The 21,543-nt window shown below is 37.7% G+C and overlaps 1 protein-coding gene across 13 annotated transcripts in view; it reads right to left on the bottom strand.

Moving 5' to 3' along the window:
* The window catches only part of UBR2 (ubiquitin protein ligase E3 component n-recognin 2), a 125,206-nt gene that overhangs the window by 19,763 nt on the left and 83,900 nt on the right, over nt 1-21,543 (bottom strand). For 8 of the 13 annotated variants that reach the window (XM_047858071.1, XM_047858073.1, XM_047858075.1 and 5 more), the window contains 14 exons: nt 18,955-19,007; nt 17,415-17,517; nt 16,373-16,421; nt 15,790-15,944; nt 13,794-13,896; nt 10,693-10,802; nt 10,501-10,581; nt 10,004-10,182; nt 8,832-9,031; nt 6,729-6,822; nt 5,902-6,063; nt 4,343-4,446; nt 3,120-3,198; nt 2-150 (listed from right to left, as the gene is read on the bottom strand). In XM_047858071.1, the coding sequence (XP_047714027.1) occupies nt 2-150; nt 3,120-3,198; nt 4,343-4,446; nt 5,902-6,063; nt 6,729-6,822; nt 8,832-9,031; nt 10,004-10,182; nt 10,501-10,581; nt 10,693-10,802; nt 13,794-13,896; nt 15,790-15,944; nt 16,373-16,421; nt 17,415-17,517; nt 18,955-19,007 (1,621 nt within the window). Of the gene's footprint in view, nt 1; nt 151-3,119; nt 3,199-4,342; nt 4,447-5,901; nt 6,064-6,728; nt 6,823-8,831; nt 9,032-10,003; nt 10,183-10,500; nt 10,582-10,692; nt 10,803-13,793; nt 13,897-14,991; nt 15,067-15,789; nt 15,945-16,372; nt 16,422-17,414; nt 17,518-18,954; nt 19,012-21,543 lie in introns of those variants that run through there. The other 5 variants (XM_047858070.1, XM_047858077.1, XM_047858079.1 and 2 more) reach the window with 5 other exon arrangements.

Genomic DNA, 21,543 nt, shown 5'->3' with positions numbered 1-21,543 from the left:
CCTATGCTTTGGATGGTGTATGCACAACTACCCCAACACATTATGGGCACACGGGGATCCTCCTCATTGGGATGAACCTTCAGTCCCACCTTGTAAGTAGCAGTTCCAAATGTTGTTAGCATTTCTTTTATGCTCTCAGAATAGGGGTTCCTGCAGTGAACATGTATATAATTAGCTCAAAATAATGTGCTCACATTAATTAAATGGTTTAGTTTCTTTTTATTTTGTTTTAATGTTTATTTTTGAGAGACATAGAGAGAGAGAGAGGGTGCTAGCAGGGGGAAGGGCAGAGAGAGAGGGAGACACAGAATCTGAAGTAGGCTCCAGGCTCTGAGCTATCAGCATGTTAAAAGCATGACACAGGGCTCGAACCCACGAACCATGAGATCATGACCTGAGACAGATGCTTAACTGACTGAGCCACCCAGACACCCCTCAAATGGTTTAGTTTCTTAACAGCCATTTGCTATGTTGGAATTGAACCACTTAAACTATTTAGAAATAGTGTGTGCAAAGCAGGAATTAAAGACATGCAAACTATCCCTGTGTGAGAGGAGTTATACTTTATTGTGGTTGGCAGGGGTGAGGCCCAGGGCTGAAAACAAGGTATTTGGTGAAAGTCTACATACTGAATCCTAAAAAAGGACCCTTGACCTCTTTCTCCATCATAAGCACATTGGCAATGCATACCCACTGCCACAGATTTTAGTTTCTCCAGTGAAGAATCCTCAGGGGGAAGCCGTTTTACACATTGGCATTTGGGGATCCCACACAAAAGACTGGTGGGGGCCTGATCATTTCACTGTGAAGTTTACAGGTCAGCAAATTTCAACCTGCCCACCAGGTATCCAATGAGCTTTTCAGTGACTTATTCTTGAATAGTCACCCGAGGACCAGTAAACATTTAAGGAAAGAATCAAAGACCAAAGAGATAAACCAAAACAAACCGGTAGAAAAAAAAGAATGCACAGATAACAAAGACAGTATAGAAACCAGCAAACTTGCAAGATAAATTTCTTAGAGGATCAGTCCAAGAGGGCCAACAGAGAGCTAACAGCAGGACTATCTCAAAGAACAGAAAAATCAAAAGGAGAAAATTGTCTAAGAAATATAGAACAATTCTCGTAACTGAAGGATATGTATCTTCAGAGTCTACTGAAAATGAAGCAAAATGAGTGAAAAAAAGATTCATATACCAAGGAACACCACAGAAAAATTTTAGAGCACTGGGAATTAAAGGGAAGATCCCAACAGTTTCCAGAAGTAATAGTTACAAAGGAACAAGAATCAGAATAATGTTAATTTCTTGACAGATGGCGAGAATTTAGAAAACAATGCCTTCAAAATCTAGATGAAAAATTACTTCTAACCTACAATTCTATACCCTAGCCATAAACTAAGCATCTGGATAAGTAAATGTATTTTCAGACATGAAAATTTAATACCCAGGCACCCTTTCTTAGGAATCTGCTGGAGAGTGCACCTATGCAAAACAAGGGAGTAAATTAAGAGGGGCATGGCCGCAGAAGTCTCAGGGTGACAGCTGTGCCTCGTCCTGATCAGTGCAGGCAGAGAGAGGCTCCGGGAGGCGGGGGGGTGGGGGGGGGTGGGGTAGGCTGGGGGGAGGAAGTTCTAGGATAGAAGATCATCTGATGCACCTGAGCAGTTACAAAAGCTACTGCTAGACATTTGACAGATCTATTACACTATGGGTGGGGGGCAGGGGTGGGAAGTAATACACACATAGAAAACCAAGTACATGAAAAAAATAAGGTGATCATTAACCACCAGAAAGAGACAATTATATAAAAGAAAGGAAATAAAATAACAACATGTATCTTCTACCAGTAGAAATAATTATAATGTAAAACTGCCAACTGATTTAACTAAAAATTATGAAATAACTCTACTTGGATACTGGTGAAGAGCAGTAGACAGGGCAGAGGTAAGAGATGAATTCTAAATTGCCAGGCAACAGAAAGAAAACTGCTTAAAAATGATCAATCAAGAGTCAGTCAACTACGCATTTTAACTAGATATATGGAAGTAAATGGTGGAAGAAACAAACAAATCATAGGACTGGCAATGGGGGTGAGGGTAGGGGAAGTAGGAGGCAAAGAAATAATGTTTTCTCTATTTAAGCTTTTTAGTACTGTTTTTTTTTTCTTCAAGTTTACGTGTCTTTATTATATGTTTATTGAAAGCTAAACTAGTTGTCTTAAGTTTTATTTTTTAAAAATTTTTATATAATTTATTGTCAAATTGGTTTCCACACAACACCCAGCGCTCATCCCAACAGGTGCCCTCCTCAATGCCCATCACCCACTTTCCCCTTCCCTGCCCATCAATCCTCAGAGTTTGTTCTCAGTATTTAAGTCTCTTCTGGTTTGCCTCCCTCTCGGTAACTATCCTCCCCTTTCCCCTCCCCCATGGTCTTCTGTTAAGTTTCTCAGGATCCACATATGAGTGAAAACATATGGTATCTGTCTTTCTCTGCCTGACTTATTTCACTTAGCATAACACCCTCCAGTTCCACCCACGTTGCTACAAATGGCCAGTTTTCATTCTTTCTCATTGCCAAGTAGTATTCCATTGTGTATATAAACGACATCTTCTTTATCCATTCGTCAGTTAGTGGATATTTAGGCTCTTTCCATAATTTGGCTACTGTTGAAAGTGCTGCTATAAACATTGGGGTGCAAGCAGTGCCCCTATGCATCAACACGCCTGCAGTACTGTTTTTCTTGAGTTACTATGCCAGGGACAGCATCCAGGTGGCTTTACATGTATTATGTCACAACACTTATGAGATAGATATTAGTACTTGTACTTTACAGATGAGGAAACTGAGGTACACAGAAGTCAAGCAATTTGAAAAAAGTCACCTAGCTTGTAAGTAGTGCTGCTGGGAATTGAATCAAGCAGTCTAGCTCTAGAATTTACACTTTGCTGGTTTCTATCAATAAACTTGCAATAAATACCATGTAATGCTTAAGCCTCAGATTTCAAGATCAATGTCCCATAATATTTTGCTCCCTAGCTTGACAAATCATATTCTAACCACTATATTTTTCACTTCAAGTGGAACAAATTTAAAAGAAATAAAATAATATACTCACTTAGGATGAAAATCAGGCCTAAACCCTTCAGGAAGCTGTAATTCATCTATATTTTCTGAATTCTTTGAAGAAGCAGTATCTAGACAGAAATAAGCATTTTACATTATTATTCATCAGTCTACAGCATTTCTATAAATGTCACTCATAAATTTTATTCTGAATATAGGTCAAAGAAATTTAAAAAATGACAGGAAAAATTTCCATTAATAAAGACTGGCACGAGACACATTCAGAGCATGAGAAATACTATTGTTGATTAACCAAGGCACCTTCTATGATCAACTACACTTTTCCTAATATTATAGCCACCAGAACACAGCTAGGGAAGGTAAGGAGAGTATGTTGTTTTGTTTCTATAAAAACCAATGGTATAAATTCTGCTCAGATGGCTTTCGCACAGGTTGTTAAGTGCAGTACATGTTTATGAAACTTGGGAGGTCTTTGGTAATGCCAACAATAAAGTGAGTCAGTCCACCAAGAACCACAGCTGGCTCTGCAATACTCAGTTACATTCCCCACCCCCAGAAGCTCTTCAATAAAATGGGGGAAGAAGTGAAAAGTATTTATGTTGAATGTCCGACTCTTGATGTAAGCTCAGGTCATGATCCCCTGGGGTCATGGGATTGAGTCCTGCATCGGGATCTGCACTAAGCATGGAGCTTGCTTAAGATTCTCACACACACGCTCTCTCTCTCCCTCTGCCCCTCAATTCTGCTCATGTGCTCTCACGCTAAAAAAAAGGGGGGGGGGAATAAGTCAAATTTTAAGATGAGCAGTTTCACTTTAAAAATATTCTTAAATAGGGGTGCCTAGCTGGCTCAGCTGGTAGGCCATGAGACTCTTGATCTCAGGGTCATGAGTTCAAGCCCCATGTTGGGCATGGAGTCTACTTAAAATATTCTTTTTTTTTTTTTTTGTAAGCTATCTCAATGTTTATTTTTGAGAGACAGAGAGAAAGAGAGAGAGAGACAGAGCATGAGCGGGGTAGGATCAGAGAGAGAGGGAGACACAGAATCCGAAGAAGGCTCTAGGCATAGAGCCCGACACGGGGCTCAAACTCACAACCTGCGAGATCATGACCTGAGCTGAAGTCGGACGCTTAACCAACTGAGCCACCCAGGTTCCCCCAAAATGAAATATTCTTAAATAGTTTCTTCTGAAACTACATTTTCCAATAATCTCAGACTTTAGGGGAAAAATGAAAGCAAGTTATCAGAACTTACTAGGAGTACTTTCTTCTTTCCTAAGAACCTGTAATGCTTTTATTTGCTGAGATATTGTTCTAATCCACTGAGTCAGTTTTGGTTGGTCTGAAATATTTAACCTGCTAGAAAAGATTATACAGACTGTTTAGTATTCTGTTGCTGTTGCTTAGTTTATGACACAAAAAGATTCTTTAAATGATCATGGACCTAATAATTTAAACACACTTCAAATATAAAAAAAAAAAAAAAGCTAGGGGGAAATTTGTTGCCTTAAAAAAATAAGAATAGTTACCTGCCAATGGAAATGAAAATGTATTATCTGTCACTATGATGCTAATAACACTATTTGTCAAAAATTTCTTTTTTCACAATACTGGAATTTGCTAATATTTCTTAAACAGCACAATTACAGTACCACCACTAGTATTTACTGAGTGTTTAACATATGACACTTAACAAGCATTTTACAGTATTAGAATTAATCCTCACAATAATCTTACGAAACAGGTTACATTATTTTCCCTACTTTACAGATGAGGAAATTGAGGTTGAGAGCTATGAAACTTGACTAAGGCCACACAGAGGACATATCTGACATTCAAACCCAGGTATATCAGACTCCAAAAAAGCCTGTGTTCTTCATGACTACGTTGTAATTGACCTTCATGGGATGGGTAAAACACAACAAAGAATTTTTTTCTTTTTATGTGCATTAATCTAATAATGATTAATTTTTCAGTTCAAAGGCAGATTAGGTCACCATGATATTCTGTTATGATTAAAAAGTAGGAGCTTACACTAAAATCTGATAGCATTTTAAGAAGATTTTGTGGTAGCATAAACTAAGACACCATAGTTTGAATTCCTAAAATTGAAAAGAACTTCATTTTGAATTGAATCCACATAGCACAGAAATTAACAGTTGATTCATATTCACAAAACTTGAATCAGTATTTGTGCATGTAAGGTAGACAGCACAATTCTAAAGTGGTAAATAAAAACCAGATTTGAATAGCAGACGGTATTGAATTCACATCTGAAATGACAATGCCCAACGCTTCTATTAACTAGAAGAACCCTAGAGATTATGAAATAACAAAAATGTTCCATTTTAAAACATTAGTAGATTTGCATTTATCGGACCAACTCCTCAGGGTGTACTGTCAGCCAAAAGATTGTAAAAAATTATATTTAACTGTTAGAGTAGTCAATAAAGTCAATTTGAGCAGTTCCTCTATTGCCTATCAATTTCCTGGGCATCTCTTACAAAGTATGAGGAAAATATTTAAAGTAGGCTCCTAGAAACAAAGGAGACAGTTTTCATAAACCCACAGGAATTTTATACCTTCTATAATGTACATGGATGACCAAGAAACTACACAATGTTGGCCCGTTTCTTTCTAAAAACCAAAATCTTATTTCATTGGTCTACCAGAAGAAATTACTAAATAAAAAAGTATCTGGACAACATTATGCAATTACCTAGAGTGATTTTTCCCCCACCCTGGTTTAATTATCTCATTATCTTCAAAGGAAACTACTGCTTAAATACAAAGGTTTTATGAGCCCAAACTTACCTGTTAAAAATATTTCTCGGAGGAAGCAGCAGAGGAATAACAGTATTACTCAAACACTCACAAAGGGGACAGAGGAATTCTCCGTTTTCTACATCATAGCTTGTATGTAAGCGTAATCTCTGTTGCCTTCGCTGTTCTTTAGCTTGAACGGAATCAAAATACCTTTACAATTAGAGAACATGAGGTATCAAAAACAACGGTAATTCTTTTCAATGAGAGCCACAAGCTTCAACGTTTTAACTAATTTGTTTCCACAATACAAGAATTTACATCTTCAAATTTCTTGGTCCCTGTGCTGTCTTGTCACTTCCCCAGGGCTGGTGGCTACTTGTTAGAGGAAGTACATGATAATTCAATGAGCACAGTGCCAGAATAATCATACTGATTTGCTGGTTTTGCAGAAGCATAGAAAGTACCAAAGTAGAGCAAATTCAAGGTGATCCCATTTTAGTTCGGGAAGCCACGACAATCTCAGGAAGTAACAAGGCAAGTTACTAACACCTTTAGAATCAAGAGTGCATACCCTGGGAAGACACTACTCATCTAGGGTTTATGCCACCGTAAAAATCTTGTTCTTCATCCAGTTTGTTAGGTCACACAGATCCCCATATTAAAAGATATAGCTGATATACTATGAAGCTTCTAAGTCACTCCTTTAACACGTATGACAAAGCAACTCAGTTTTGTTATCAGGCAGTGATACAGTTTTTCCTTTACCATCTTTAGTTCTTTCTCCCTTTCTCTAGAATGAAATTTCCTTTATTTAAAAAGTTAATTTCGAGCCTTCGGATAAGCTTCTCTTGACTAATATTAAGAATATAAATTACCTTTGCCAACAATGGGCATGCATAATGTGCCCACAGCTACCAGTGTGTGTTCCGCAAGACAGATCAGGGTGCATGAATAATGGATCATATTTTTCTGCATTACAAAACAAACAAACAAAAAACAAAACAAAACAAAACAAACCAAGCATTTAATCTTCCTATAACAAATGTACAACTTTAAATTGTGAAATCCTTGATATGGGGTCGCATACTTGAAATGGAATGCTAGTTTATTCCTTTGAGATACTAGTAATTTATGTAAGACCCTGGATTATTGAGAAAGCAAGACTAATTTTCATCATCCTGAGCAAATTAAACATCCCTGAATTGTTAACTGAAACTGGAGTTCTGTATTATGTACATCCAATCTTCTGAATATTCCACGCTTTCAGGGCACTGAGAGACTCCCATTCCCTCCAAAAGCCCTGAGCTGGTGAGAGGAATATTCTTCACTGGGCTGCCTTTAATACTTTAGGACACCTGGGTCACAGTAAAGGTGTTGTGGCAGCAATGAGGCGCCCCCTAGGGGAGAGTCGGCCTAAATACACTAATGCAAAGGAGAGTCACAAAGGAGAGCCAAAGGGGGAGCAAAATGTCCAGGACAGCAGCCCAGATGGGAAAGAGAGTAATTCAGACAGAGTCTTCCATTCTGGTGCTAATTTTTTATATTCAAAGGAGATGAAAACATGAATATAAACATAAGATGGGTGCCTGGCTGCTTTTGGAATTTTTGGAATTCTCTATGTAAATTAGTAATCTTAGAAATTCCACAACATTCTACAAACAATTACTCAAGTTTCAGCTTGGCTTATATACCAGAACAGTGCAAATGTCACAGCATAACTACAATCTTTTCTGATATAAATTGTGAAAGCATTTGGAAAACCTGCTTATAGACAGCCCAAGTTTTTTCTTCACAAAATAACTAATTAAATACAATTGATAATTTTATCTTTGGCCTAGAATGAAATTTATAAACCGCTTAGTTGAAATGATCATTTTTTAAGATGAAGCAGATCAGTCTTTCTCAACTAGGTGCTTGAGATCCACACTGTGAAGACTTTCCTTATGGAGAAAAGGCTATCCTATAAGTGGGCTTTCAATTCTACAATGTAAAAGGCACTTGCTAAATAAGTGTTTTGCAAATTCCTAAGACACAGCTCCTACTCTCAAGAAGTTTACTGGAAGTCTTGAGGCATATGCACATAGAAACAAATCTACGAGTATTGATATCAAAGTGTCTGTGATGGAAACAATAATGTGCAGCTTAGATGCCCCTGGAGGAATGAATGGCCTACTCCTTCCTCAGCAGTTGGAAGAGGGCTTAATTGTTATTCCTCTTTAAGGGACAACTGCTTCACTCAAAGTCACACCTCTTTCCAGAGATGGTCCACAACCAGTCACTGATCAGTGTTGGGGTTTAAAGACCAGTCCCCCTCGCTCCAACTCAGGACACCTCCAAAGGGCCATCCAGCTCCAGAGTTCCCATAGGGTAGGAAGAGGCCTTTGGGGGACTGCATTGAAGCTCACCTTCTCCCTTTGCCCAAACCTGCTTCCCTCCTCTCCATCCAGAGATGTTGATTCCAAGGCTCTTCCAAGTAAATGTCTTGCACGGTAATCTCTACTTCAAGAATCTGCTTTCTGGGGAACGCTATCCGTGATATTATCACTATTTCACATCAGAATCTGGCTCAAGGACTGCTTCTCACATACGTAACTCACACAACCATTCCTAAGAGGTTCCATTTTGGATCGATCCATGAGACAAAATTATTATTATTCCAGGGTGCCAACTAATTACTAGGACTTTACAAGTGTGCTAAAGAATGGGAAAGACTGTTAAGTACCAAGTATGTTAATGTTCTATCACAAAGAAAAGCTTTTTTTTGAATCTCTGTTATTTACCAGCTATGTAATTCAGGACTGATAGTTAACCTTCTGGAGTGTTTCCACATCTGTCAACTGGAAAATTTCTGCCTACGGTAAAGCTGTCTAAGACACCACCAACACTACAGAGTTATTATTAGATTAATAAAATTTCTGTGCCACACCTGAGTGGCAGTCATTAAGGGGGAGGAGAGGATCTAGCTCTGAATGACTTACCTGGATCCTGAATGAATTTACTCCTGTTTTTTGATAATACAGTTGATCTTTGAACAAATGCTGCCAGGACCATTGCCTTGCTTTCCACCTTCACCTCTTGCTCCTCTTGACACAATATACAGGTAACAAACTGTCTCTGTTCAGGGACCTGAGTTTGTGCTGGGCCCAATGCTGTAAGTGTCGTATCTGAAACCATAGGGCTGCAATAAAAAGTGTACGAGTTTCATCAATGAGCCTAAGAAGTTTCCATTTAATCATAAAACAGTGGACTCCAGATAGGTACATATTCCACACACGTGGTTTTGATGATCTGAGTGGCAGAAGTCTTTCACATAGATCAAACCATCTCCTGTAATCCTCACAGCAATCCAATATGCAACACAGAAGCCAGACACTCACTTAACTGACCCTAGTGCACTCACTCTTTTATGACTGTCAAGGGTGTTCTGTGTGACCCATCATCCTGAGCAGAAACATGGTATCTATAGTCAGATATATATGTATAAACATATATCAATAAATTCAAATTCTAAGAGTAATTCCTATAATTGGAAGCTGTAAAATTTACCTACCAACCCTTCTAAAGTACTTCAGGGTTAAAAGTGTACTTCTTTAAAAAAAAAAAAAAAAAAAATATATATATATATATATATATAATGTTTATTTATTTATTAAAAAAAATTTTTTTTAATGTTTGTTTATTTTTGAGACAGAGAGAGACACAGCATGAGCAGGGAAGGGGCAGAGAGAGGGAGACACAGAATGTGAAGCAGGCTCCAGGCTCTGAGCTGTCAGCACAGAGCCCGACGCGGGGCTTGAACTCACGAACTGTGAGATCATGACCTGAGCTGAAGTCGGACGCTCAACCGACTGAGCCACCCAGGTGCCCCTATTTTATGTTTATTTTTGAGAGAGTGTACAAGCGGGAGAGGGGCAGAGAGAGAGGTAGACACAGAATCCAAAGCAGGCTCCAGGCTCCGAGCTGTCAGCACAGAGCCTGAGCAGGGCCCGAACCCATGAACCACGAGATCATGACCTGAGCTGAAGTCAGACGCTTAACCAACTGAGCCACCCAGGCGCCTCAAAAATATACTTCTAAGGAAGAAAAGCAACATCTTTTCTAGTTGAGAAACCAGTGGTCAAGAGATTAAAAAATGTTGATTATTTTTTACCTATTATCAAGAACAGCGGAGGCAGAGGCATCCAGTTCTAAAGTCTGCTGAAAGAGTTCTTTGTTCTCATCAATAAAGTGCCGTTGCATCTCAGACATCTGGGCCATGATCTTTTCTCTGCGAAGCCTGGCAATCTCGGCTTTTCTCTTCCTCTCAGCTTTGTCTTTGTCTCTTGAACTCTGAAATTATGCTTCATTTAATTAGACCATTAGATGCTAAATGCACATTTTTACCCCAAGGGATAACTATCTTTATTGTAAATACTGGTTAAAAACTATTTTATAATCTCACTTATCTAAACAAGAGAAAAGATTTTTTTAACCTGTTAAAAAAAAGGCAGAGCAAAAAAAATTGCTACAATAAAGATAAATAGTGGCACGTTTCTTGGAATTCACATTTTTTGTGAATATCAACTACCAACTTATTGCAGACAAGTTAAATTACTTATAGTGAACTTGCTACCATGCTGCAGTAGGACCACATGCTGCCTCTTATACCTCCTCCATTATGGTTCCTTCAGTCTCTGCCACGGGACTGGTGGACGAACTCTCTCTCATCTTCTTAATAGCATTAAAAGTCTATGACAAAAAGGATCAGTTATTTGGAAGCTATGAAATATTATCAAAATTTAAAGATAACAAACACTGAGTGTTTCTTGCAAAAAAGCAGAGCGATGCAGGAAATTTTACCTTTAATATCCACCTAATCATGTCTTTGTGGACGTCTAGGTAGGGAGCGTTCTGTAGTGTTTCCAGCATAGCCAGTATGCTAGGAGAGTTGTTTGGGGTTTCACCAGGTTCTAAGGCAGAAAAAATAAAACTCACGATAACAACAGCTACCACTTCACAGTGCTTATTACTGTGCATGAGAAGATAAATAAAGTTGCTTATAACATCACCTGCCCATCATTTAATTACAGCTCTGCTTTTTAGAGATTTTCAATATTTCTTAAGAATGTAATGTATCTGTACTTTTCAAACAAATTGTTAACTAGAATGCTTTCATCATTCAAAACGGGCATCTTACACCAAATGATTATTTTAACATAGCTTTTAGCAAGATTAAATAAAAACCCAGCTGAAAGGACTACCTCAGATTTTACAAAGTCTAAGAAAAGAGCTGGATTACAGGTAGGTGTGTGTGTGTGTGTGTGTGTGTGTGTGTGTGTGTGTGTGTGTGTGTGTAAAAATATATCAACGTGTTTTGGTCTTTTAATAAAACCTAGATTCAAAATAAAATCCATTTCTCTCTCTGTAAGTTATTTTTTATTTGAGGGAAAGACATACATGTCAAATCCATAATCTCAAGAGTATACTTAATCTAATGTTAGCTGATTTAGTTTTATAGTCAGAAATGTCCAGTTCTTGATTTTCTTTAAGTGCTGCCATTTAGGCAAAATATTCCTAGGAGGGGAAGAGACTAAACTATGCGCTCTTTAATATTCTTTCAGATCTAAAGTTCTGTGGCTATAGTTTAGGGATTTGACTCTGAACAGTGTGGTTTTTTAAAAAAAAAAATTTTTTTTTAACGTATATTATTTTTGAGACAGAGAGAGACAGAGCATGAACAGGGGAGGGTCAGAGAGCGAGGGAGACACAGAATCCGAAACAGGCTCCAGGCTCTGAGCCATCAGCACAGAGCCTGATGCGGGGCTTGAACTCACGGACTGTGAGATCATGACCTGAGCCGAAGTCGGACACTTAACCGAATGAGCCACCCAGGCGCCCCTAAACAGTGTGTTTTAATTATATAAAATGTTTAAAGAAAAATATAAGGAGGGGTGCCTGGGTGGCTCAGTTGGTTAAGCATCCGACTTTGGCTCAGGTCATGATCTCGTGGTTCATGGGTTCGAGCCCCGTGTCGGGCTCTGTGCTGACAGCTGAGAGCCTGGAGCCTGCTTTGGATTCTGTGTCTCCCTCTCTCTCTGTATCTCTCCTGCTCACGCTATGTCTCTCTCTCTCTCAAAAATAAATAAAAACATTTAAAAAAATTTAAAGAGAAATATAAAGAATGTTCAGAGAAAATGATGATTATTGAAAAGAAAGACAAAAAGAGAAACAGAATCTGAGATTGTATAGTGATGAGTGGATGAAATTAGGGAGTTTTCTGTGTGGTTATCCTGAAGTAAAAAAAAAAGACGGCACAAGATACAATGCTAATCCATAGGAAGAAATACTGACAGAGAAAAGAATAGGGAAAGGCTGGCACCTAACAACATAGTCTTCAGTGGGGAAAGGCAGTTTCCTGTCTTCCTCCCACTTTCCTGGATGAGGGCAAAAGGGGAAAAATAGAGAACTAGCAGCAAATAAGACCACTCCTGTCATAACACCTACTGTCCCTCCCAGGATACCACCATAAATTCTTTAAAATACCTCAGCAAATGGATGATTGTAGGTCTGGGGCAGGGAAAGCACAAATGTGCCCGGGGCATCTTTTGTGCCAGAAAGCAATGTGGTGCGCAAATACTAATGGGCTTGGGTCAAAAGAACAGTGAAGCCAATTGAATAGATTCCCACTGACCAAGATTGGCAGTTTAAGCTTCAAAAAGAAACTATTTTAAAAAGGAAATCTTGATATGTGACTATAAAACACTGAATAAATAAAAATCAAAGAGTAGTATTTTTTTCTTTTTTTAGAGAGAGAAAATGAGCATGTGAGCAGGGGAGAGGGGCAAAGGGAGAGAGGGAAAGAGACTCTTAATCAGACTCCACGCTCAGTGCGGAGCCCGACACGGGGCTCAATCCCAAAGCCCTGGGATCATGACCTGAGCTGAAATCAAGGGTTGGTCAGTCAACAGACTGAGCCACCCAGGTGCCCTCCAAGAGTAATATTAAAAACCAAACACACAACCGTCCTAAGCAAACAAAAAAGATTTACAGTTGTCACCACTGAAGGCAACTTTAGACCAACTGCTTATTTTGAAAATCAGTAAAGGAAAACCTTTTCCTTAGAGAAGAAACACGATGGCTAAAACAAATGGTTTTAAAAAGTGTGCAAATATTAAAGTAAATATAGCAAAGTACTAATTACTGAATCTAAGTGGTAGGTACATGGATGTTTACTGTACCAACTCTTGCCTGTATGTTTAAAATTTTTAATAATAAAAAGCTAGTAAAGAGGTGCCTGGGTGGCTCAGTCAGTTAAGTGTCTGACTCTTGATTTTGGCACAGGTCATGATCTCAAGTTGGGGAGACTGAGCCCTGCGTTAGGCTCTATGCTGACAGTGTGGGGCCTGCTTGGGATTCTCTCTCTCTCATCCCCTGCCCCTTCCCTCATGCACACGCTCTCTCAAAATAAATAAACATTAAAAAAAAAAAAAAAAAAAAAGCTAGAAAAAAAGCCTCCTGGCCTTTGAGAAAAAAATCGCATTACTTTATATAAATGATACACTAATTCCCTACAGCACATTTTCTTCTTTTCGGTGTCTTTATAAGGTAACAGCAATAATGTAGAAGTGAAATCCTGATAGCATACTTTGTGTTTTCAAAAGCATATGTGAGAATTTAAATGTATGCACTACATTGATTTCAAATTAAGGACTCCTCATTAAGGTTTTCAGTTTATAAATTAAAATTTATGTATTTTAAGTATGCACAGTCCCTAAGTATTTTTATGAATATATATCAGGATCTGATATAGTACCTTTAACACACAGATGAATACATACAGCCTCAGAAATTTGGATCCATTATAACCTGTTTAGAATTTACATGAGCAAATAAGAGGTTATATTCCATATTTAAAATCACTGGTATCTTGAATTAGTTTAGTAAAAAGTGTATATACATACTTGATATCTTCTGAGTGAAGGTAAATGTTACTACATGCTCTTCTGTGACACTGTCCAAATGCTGTTTTTCTTCCTGAAGTGCCATTCCAATTAAATGTAACACCTCAAATAAAATATTTTGTAACTTTTAGTAAATCAAAAACCAAGTACATATGTTTGTAAGAAATAACAAAAATGTTCATGATTGAGAAAAGATAAAGCAAACCACTGAAGACCAAGTGCAGTAAAAAACAGGCTGAAGTACTAATTTTTATTAAATTCAAACTCTGACCAACCATTCATATAATATGTACTTTTCAGTTTTTTTTAATTTTTTTTTTTAACGTTTACTTATTTTTGAGACAGAGAGAGACAGAGCATGCATGGGGGAGGGTCAAAGAGAGAGGGAAACACAGAATCCGAAACAGGCTCCAGGCTCTGAGCAGGTCAGCATAGAGCTCGACGTGGGGCTCGAACTCACGGACCGCGAGATCATGACCTGAGCCGAAGTCGGCCGCCCAACCGACTGAGCCACCCAGGCGCCCCTGTACTTTTCAGTTTTATGCTATCCCTATACTATGGTCTTAAAAAAATCTTCAAAGAATCTCAGTGGCCAAATAATTAGAGCTGAAAGCATCTATCATGTAATGAGCTAGTCTACAATACTTTCTACTTAAATTTCTCTAAGGACTAAAAATCTTAATCATCGCAGAAAGACAGATACTTTTATTTCTAATGCCATGTAACTTATAATGATGTTTACAGTTCTTCTTTATATCTCGCAAAAAATTCCTTACCAGGCTTCTAAGAAAATATAAAATTACACTGAGTCTATTTGCATTTTTACTGCTCTTATCCTGCTCCTCAATTTTTGAAGGAGATGTACGTATGGCATCTGTACGTTTCCCCACACGAAGAGCTACTGTGGCTGTTGGAGACTTGGATGAATTAGGTTAGCTTGAATGACACAAAGCAAATGTACACAAAAGGTAAATAGCCTTCATTCTTTTTTTTTCTCTATCATTTCCGACAAATCTTTTGCTCAGATAATACTGATGGTCTCTAGTAGACCATAGCTTTGTGCTTTTACGTTTTAAGCATATTTATAAATGGGAGGGGGGTATAAGTATACACACATCTTAGCCAATGAGATACTTGAGGGTGCGGAGACAATGGAAAGAAAAGTAGCTTTGGAAGAAGGCTCTGGAAGAATGCTCACTTTCATTTGTATCCTGGCTTCACTGCTTTCAAGCTACATGGCTTCAGGGAATCCCTCTGAGCCTAATTTCATCATCTTTAAAATGGAAAAAACCAGTTTCCCTTTAGAGTTCTGCAGATTGCAAATATTGTACGTAAAAGTACTTAGCACAGAATAAGGTACAGAGTAGGCTAAGTCTATTAACTGAATAATTACTATTATGTTATTTACTAATTGAGTAACACACACAAGCTGACTGAATCTCACTGAAAACTGACTTGCTCATCTACATAATGGAAAAAGTTGTATCTACCCAAAAGGGATGTTGTGTGAATTCAATAAATAAATAATTCAATGAGTTACATCAAAGCTATAAAGTAAAATACCAACAAGGTTCTAGACATGTCACTTACTAGCTATAAGACCATTAGTCTGTGAGTTTCAATTTCTTCAACTGCAAAATACAGATACTGATGAACCCACGGGGGTTTTGAGGGAATTAAATAAAAAACACAGGTCAAAGATAACACATTATACAAACGTCAGAGTACTGCATAAACAAAGACATATCACCAACAATCAATGAGAAGCAGATAGACCAACAAGAAAAGGGAACCACAACCATGTGGTATAAAAACATATCTGCCTGGCTATCATTTTCGCTGTCAGACACAAAAAACAGTAATAATATTACTATATTTCAAATTAAGGTAACATGGCATTTTGTGCTAAGTTGTCTGTATATAGATATGGACAAGAATATTCTGGCTTTTACCCAAAACGCGCAGAAATATAAATAATAAATGTCTTCAAACCTACCCTTTGCAGCATGGACTCAGACCAGGCATATCCATTATGTTCTACAGCCCACTGCAGTATTGTCCTCATGATGCACAACATCACGTCTGACTGCAAAATGTTTACCAGACTTGCAAACAGAGGGCAAAATGGAGGCAGAACTGGAGGTGGAAGTGCTGCACAAATAAAGTTATTATTGGTTTCTTTGTAGAACATGCTTAAAAAACAAAACAAAAACAAACAAACCTATCCCTGTATTAGATACTTCTGACAGGTCTTCACTCAAAGAATATCCACTAATACACATGTTAAAACTATATTTTACCTTCTCAAGGTCAAATGCATAAAAACAGCTACATAAATAGAAGCAGTACAGAGGAAAGCTTTGTTTTCCCTAGAAATGTCTTAGGATCTGAGACAAAATCAGTAACCCAAAGGTGACTCAGACTTATTCCTATATTTGCATATTTATTAGCCTTGAATGTTCCCTCGGAAAGCATATATTTAAATCTTTCACTTCATCAAGGATAATCATTATAGTCGATAGAAAACGTTTAACAAGGAGAAGAGACTGACAAGAGAGTTTTAGAAAGATTAAAAGTACCTGTATCTTCCCTATTTTGTCTTTTCAATTTCCGTTGAGCTTCCTCTGCCTAATAAGAAAGGAAGACATTTGGACAGGGAATTAGCAATGCACAACCACCTAATACCCAAAACTACTAAGTTAGTCTTTGTCATATCATCTTCTGATTTCATTTTACTTATTTATTTACTTTATTATTTTTTTTGTTGGCGGGTGTGGGGGGAGAGGTGGAGGCGGAAAACTGAGGATCTGAAGCAGGCTCCATGCTAACAGCAGAGAGCCCAATGATGGGCTCGAACTCAGGAACCATGAGATCATGATCTGAGCCGAAGTCAGATGCTTAACTGACTAAGCCATCCAGGTGCCTCTCATCTTCTGATTTTAGAAGAGATTTACCCTTAGTTTTATATATAGTCCCCCCTCCCCACACCAACACATCAAGGTTATTTTTTTCCCCACTAACCACCCCCCCACCCCCCAAACCCCAAGGAGTTCTTTCTTATTTTAAAAAGCAGGGGAAACATATACAAACCAAAACCAAAAAAGTTATTTGGGTCTGAGCTCTGCAACACGCATCTAAAACTAAACAAAAGCTTCATGTTCAAGTTTAATTAACGCCATCTACTGAAAAAGTATTTTAAGAGTAGACTGCTAAAAGACAAAATTTGACTAAGACTCATGAGGAAAATTCCATAAATTTCTATTGGAAAACATGTTAAGTAGTAGCAATTCTGAAATGAACATAAAATAGCTTAACTGACTATTACATAGGTTGACAATCTGTCTTCAAAAGCCAGTAAAATACATATGTGTGGTTATGTATATAATTATATAGATCTTATGTATGTAGCAAAAGATCTTATGTATGGGGAGGGGGAACCCAAAATGTTAGGAAGTGATATTTTAGGTAATCTATACTTTCCTTCATTATACTTTTTATATTTTTCAAATTTCCTATAATAAAAATGTATCCTTTTTCAATCTCTGAAAAGCAGTAAAAGTTGTTTAGGAAAAACAAAGAAACACAGCTCTTCCTCAGTACACTTTTAATTTTCCCAATTACCTTGGACTGCTCTGCCCTTGAAAAGTGATAGAAATACAAATTGAACTCTTTGGCACACTCTGGTTTCAGTTCGTACATGCCTCGTCCTGTTAATCCAGGTTTTCTATGGAAAAAAAGTCCTTAAAATATTATTACTAAAGTCATACACTAATTTATGAGACAAGCTTAGATAACAGAATAAAAAAATCAAAGCTCTCATTTACTTCTGGTGGATGTAAGCTGTTACTATTTTCTTTTTTTTTAAATTTTTTTTCAACGTTTTATTTATTTTTGGGACAGAGAGAGACAGAGCATGAACGGGGGAGGGGCAGAGAGAGAGGGAGACACAGAATTGGAAACAGGCTCCAGGCTCTGAGCCATCAGCCCAGAGCCCGACACAGGGCTCGAACTCACGGACCGCGAGATCGTGACCTGGCTGAAGTCGGACGCTTAACCGACTGTGCCACCCAGGCGCCCCATGCTGTTACTATTTTCTATGGGTTAATTTGGCAATCTACAGCAAAGCTCTATGTACATCATTTTGCCTGACACATCCACTTTGAATTAATCCTAACTGGACAGGTGAATGCGATGGTCATTGTAGTGACAATTCAAAGTCTAACTATAGGGAATAGGTTACGCACGTTACAACACCTTTAAACAGTTGAACATCATTAAAAGTAATAATAATTTTTAAACTTTGACATATAAAGATATCTCTGATAAGTTCTACTTATCAGAGTAGAAGTGGAAAAAAGTAGGTACAATTTTAAGGTTTAGAGAATCTTTTATATATATATATATATGTGTATATATATATATATCTTTTATATATATTATATATATTTCTGTATTTTCTCTAAAAGCAAGTGTTGTATCTTTTAATTTAATTTAATTTAATTTAATTTAATTTAATTTAATTTAATTTAATGTCTTCACACCCAGTGCAGAGCCCAATGCAGGGCTTGAACTCATGACCCCAAGATCAAGACCTGAGCTGAGATCAAGAGTCAATGTTTAACTGGCTGAGCCACCCAGATGTCCCCATATATTGTATCTTTATAATCAACAAAAATAAAGACATTACTGTTGGGGTGGGAGCAAGGAAAAAGCAGCATTGAGAAGCTGCCTCAACAACCTTAGTGGGGATAAACTGGTTTACTGACTGGGCAATGCACTGGAAGAGTGAAGGCAGTATTCAAAGGCCATCCCATAACTTAGGAGACGCATTCAAATGAAAACGAAGAAAGCAGTTTTAAGAAAGCTCAATGCACTGCCTTAGGTCATCTGTTCAGTTTAATGTCAATTATCTGAAACTATCAGCTATGAACACTGGTTCTGAGCACAGTGAACATTCTTATAAATCAATTTTAGTTACTGAGTGAAGAGCTAGATCAGAAGAGTGAAAGGACAGTGAGAAATCTAGTTCAGAAATTTGTATCTGAAAAGGCTGTCACTCTCTGAAGGCAACAATTTCATTCTCAGTTCCATCAAAGGAAGCACCAAGAAAAATTAATATATTAAAAACAACTGAACGGGAAACAACAGGAAGTAAACTCACTTGAAATGCGCAACTGCTTCAATTACGCTCTCCATGCCAGTCTCCTTGTTCTCCTAACAGTATGAGAAACAAGTGTGTTTCATGTTAATTGTGTATCTGCTAGCACTTTAAACATTGTGCTTTTCTCTCTCTCTTTTTTAACTTTTATTTTTGACAGAGAGTGAGACAGAACGTGAGCAATGAGCGGCAGAAAGAGAGAGGGAGACACAGAAGCAGGGTCCAGGCTCTGAGCTGTCAGCACAGAGTCCAATGCAGGGCTCGAACCCACAAACCATGAGATCATGACCTGAGCTGAAGCTGGATGCTTAACCCACTGAGCCACCCAGGTGCCCCTGTGCTTTTCTCTTCTTAAGCCTTACACAGCAACTCTATGAAGCAGCTATACTATTATCCCAGTTTTTATATTCCATAGTAAACATAATTTTTATATTCCATAGTAAACATAATTATTAATACATAACGAGGGAAACTTAGTTGATAAGCTAACATTCATTCAGACTCATACAGTTAAAAATAAGTCACTATCCTACGGTTTCAAGGTGACAGCTTTCAAAAGGAATTAACTTAAAAGCACAAAGTACACATAACATTTAAAATTTATGTAAGATATTTAGCATTTCGTGAAGGTTACACTAATTTCTTATCTATTTTTGGTAAAACAGCATTTCCGAAATCATATCCTATTAATAACAAGATGTTAATAGGAATTCTAATTAAAGAATTCTCTGGTCAAAAATGTTTGGTAAATATAGTTGCCATTACTTTGTACAAGATGTATTTTAAAATGCTGTTTTAAATTGTATTCTTCTTTATTCTAAAGTCGAAGTGAAACTGTAATTGCTTCCTCATCTAGCAACTCAGGATTTGTTTCCTGTATTAAAAAAGCACAAGTAATTTTTATCCTGACTAGATATCTAGTGGTATTAAGAAATTATTGATTATTGTTCTTTTAGGTGTGATCGTGGCATACGGATAGACAAGTTTTCCTAAAAGTCCTTGTGGACCAGTTTCTCCATGTTGGCCCTGCTGACATCTAGAGCAGACAATTCTTTGCTGTGGGGGTTCTGTCCTGTGCATTGCAGGATATTCAGCTGCACCTCTGGCCTCTGCTCACTGGATGCCAGGAGCACCATACGACCCTGCCCTGAGTGGTGATCTGGCCAAATGTCTCGTGGGGGCAAAGTTGTCCCTGGCCGAGAACCATTGTTTTACACACATACAATTCTAGTTATAGATGAAATGGTAAACCTGGTATTCTGGGCTTTTTGTTTGTTTGTTTGTTTGTTTTGTTTTGGTTAGAACAGCTCAGCAAAATCAAATTCTGGATTACTGTTGTACAACAGTACACCTGTATCAAACAGGCCAAAAAAATAAATAAAACAGCACAGACAAAAAGGAAAAAAATGAAATCTTTTACCTTTGGCCTTTTTAACCATCTCATACAAACCAACTACTTATAGTACAGCTAAGTACATACATAAAAAAAGTTACTGGAATGCTCGGAATTAAGACTGTTTGTTGTTGTTGTTTCTGTTTGTTTTTTTTTCAAAGTTTTTTTTTTTTCTCCTTTGAAATTATAACGAACATGGTCCACCACAAGTAAAGAACAGAAGTAGAACAGAGAACACTCCAAAGGCTGGTTTGGTCATCTGAGATCATTAAAAATGGTTGACCCCTAACAATACATACAAAAAATATTAAATGTAAATAAAAAACACAAATGAATTTTCCTTTTTCAAGTACTTTTAAGAAAAAAACCAGGGCCTTGGAAGTTTTGATTCTTTTTTTTCCCTCCCCTGTTGCAAACTCACGCTGTGGTTTTGGTTGGATGGTGGAGAGCGTGTGTCATCTGTGGGTAAACTTGACATTCTTAACAAAATAATCGGGGGCGGGGGCAGGGATTCATGGTTGGGGTAAAGATAAAACAAGACTAGTTGAAACTGGAGATGGGTTCTGTTATGTTTTCTACTTCTATAGATATTTGAAATTTTTCATAATGCAAAGTTTAAAGGAAGTATTACTATGAAACAAATAGGGGTTTAAATCCCAGAAGAATGACCATTAAGGTTGAAAGTTTTGATCTATGTTTCAAATTTGGGGAAACATTTTAAAAAGCCTCAAGGAAATAAGGACCACTCCTAACCATAGGTGTTGGTTATCTATCTGAAAAACCCTGTGGCTGAAAAATAGGTGGCCAAAGACCTTGAGATCCTACAGTTATAATTAGCTTCTGAATGCCCATGAACATTATTTTACATTCACTAGAAGGAAAAGAGATGGCTCCCTAAGAAGAGTTTTTGAATGCTTCAGAAGGAAAAAGCTCTGGAAAACTTCAGTTTGCTCAACACAGCCGGGCAGGTATTTTCTCACTTCCTTCTCCAATACACTAGGTTAAACATTACACCACCCATGGCAACTTTGTAGTAAAGACTCTATAACAAGCCCTTATCTACTGGATACATAAATTCAGTTCTCAAGACCAGGTTTACTTTTTTTTTTAATGTTTATTTATTTTGAGAGAGAGACAGACAGACACAGAGTGTGAGCGGGAGAGGGGCAGAGAAAGAAGGAGACAGAACCCGAAGCAGG

Source organism: Prionailurus viverrinus, chromosome B2, assembly GCF_022837055.1.
Source record: "Prionailurus viverrinus isolate Anna chromosome B2, UM_Priviv_1.0, whole genome shotgun sequence".
NCBI lineage: Eukaryota > Metazoa > Chordata > Mammalia > Carnivora > Felidae > Prionailurus > Prionailurus viverrinus.
The sequence above is the reverse complement of the archived record's forward strand: the minus strand, read 5'-3'. Positions and strand labels throughout refer to the sequence as shown.